Below are 1957 nucleotides of genomic sequence, written 5' to 3' on the forward strand. Positions count from 1 at the left end.
CCCTTTGAGGTTTATGTTGATGCTTTCTTATGTTTGAGTCTAGGCCTGACCTACTGCTAATCCAGGCCTGATCTACTTTTTAAAAAGGCCTAGTCCACATCTGATGTAAGACAATGGTAGATTAGGCAAGGTTATTAATAGTCTGGCACCGTAGCATTTTTCTTTCAGCACTAGTGTAGTGATTCATATAGATGGTAAGAGTTACAACATTAGAGTCACGGTTTTTGGCATTATACAACTGTGAGGATTCTGTGTATTGTTATCTACTGAGAAGAAAGTAAAGAAATAGAGTGATTGTTTGGGTGATTGACTGAGTGATTAGCTTTCTTGAATACTGAAATGTATGAATACTAAAATGTATATACTTTTGTTGTAAAATAATTATGTGATTGAATCTTTTGGGTTGTTCAAATAAGTCATATTGTGTGATTATTTTGTATCATAAAGTTTATACTACGTTGTTAGAATGATAGGAACCAGATAACTATATGGGATTTTAGAATCACATTGTGCTTGTTGATTATATTAAGAACATTTCTAAACAAGATAAGGAAAAAGCCCCTGCCCTTTATTATGTTTCATTGAAAATTTAATAAACTTAAGTATATTCTTAGATTTAACTAAGACGCATAAATAAATTTTTCTTGGTCTCAATATTTAGTGTATACATACACAACATTTGGCTTCGGGTTTTTAATTTTTGTTTTTATTTTTTGCTTTAACCGAGCGTGTATAATTAAATGTTTTGAATTGGTAGTGATTAGGAACATGTTATTTTTTTTAATTGTTAAATGTTATGTTTATAAAGAGTGAGTAAAAGCTATAAGTTCATTGTTTATAGTTTGATTAACTTGTGCTTGAGAATAATGACTTGAAGAAACTAATTTAGTAGACTAATATATATATATAAAAAGAAAAAAAAAATTGAATGGTAATTGAAAATTACACCTGTGAATAATCACTATAAGCTTCTTAGTATGTTTGATAGAATTTTTTTTAAATGGTAATTATTTCTGAAAAGATCTTATAATAAAACATGTTATCCGAATACAAATTGTCCAGGATGGTGTTGGTCTTATAGCATTTTTTATTTGTTTATGTAAGCTTCAATTTCTTTTATGTTAAAGTTATTACAACTTTTTCTTTTAGATATATTATTATTAGTTATTATTTGGCATATAGTTACAGTTTTTTCTTTATAAAATGATATGGTTAATATCAGCAGAATCCTTTTGATTGATGTAGATTATTTTTAATTGATGTAGATTATTTACAGTTATTGAATTCTTTTAACTAATTTGATTTTTTTTCACAATAATTAGATAAAGGAATTAGGATCAAATGTTAATAACCTTCCCCGTCAAGAATTGTGAAAGCATGGTCATGTGAATAAAAGCGGTGTACTTGAAAACAAAGAAACTCAGCAAGTTTGGGACAAATGTGTAAGTAATATGTTTTCATATTAAATTTGTGTGTGTGAAATGAGAATAAATGTGATATATTTGGTTCTTGCTTAGGTTCAATTGTCACAAACGAATTCAGAAGAGATGAGTAATGATCACTCCAACATTTTGAGTCAAGCTTTATGTCTCCCAGAGTATCCAGGTCATGTTAGGGGAATGGGATTTGGAGTCGGTCATAGAGATTATTTCTCGTCCAAAAAGCGTCATACACACCATGAGCATGATAAATTAACTGCCCAATTGAAAGATATGTCAGAAAGAATGGCACGAATGGAAAAGANGATTTCGCTTCAAAACATTGACACACCAAATACTACTGAAGAAGTTAATATTAATAGTGGCCAAGGGAGTTGCACATTGTCATCAATTAGTTTTCCCGAGGTAACTAACTTATCTACATTAATTTCATTATTACTTTAATTTGCTTACTTTAAATTATGTTTTATTGTAGGGGGTCTCAAGTTGTAAATTGTTTACATTATCACCATCAATTT

At 29.2% G+C, this 1957-nt stretch overlaps 1 protein-coding gene across 1 annotated transcript in view; it reads left to right on the top strand.

Moving 5' to 3' along the window:
- Positions 1–1547: 1547 nt before the first annotated feature.
- The window catches only part of LOC106766093 (zinc finger CCCH domain-containing protein 48-like), an 8608-nt gene continuing 8198 nt past the window's right edge, over positions 1548–1957 (top strand). The window contains exon 1 of the mRNA XM_014650851.2: positions 1548–1844. Within this exon, the coding sequence (XP_014506337.2) occupies positions 1548–1844 (297 nt within the window). The remainder of the gene's footprint in view (positions 1845–1957) is intronic.

Source organism: Vigna radiata, chromosome 7 (genome assembly GCF_000741045.1).
Source record: "Vigna radiata var. radiata cultivar VC1973A chromosome 7, Vradiata_ver6, whole genome shotgun sequence".
Classification (NCBI taxonomy): domain Eukaryota; kingdom Viridiplantae; phylum Streptophyta; class Magnoliopsida; order Fabales; family Fabaceae; genus Vigna; species Vigna radiata.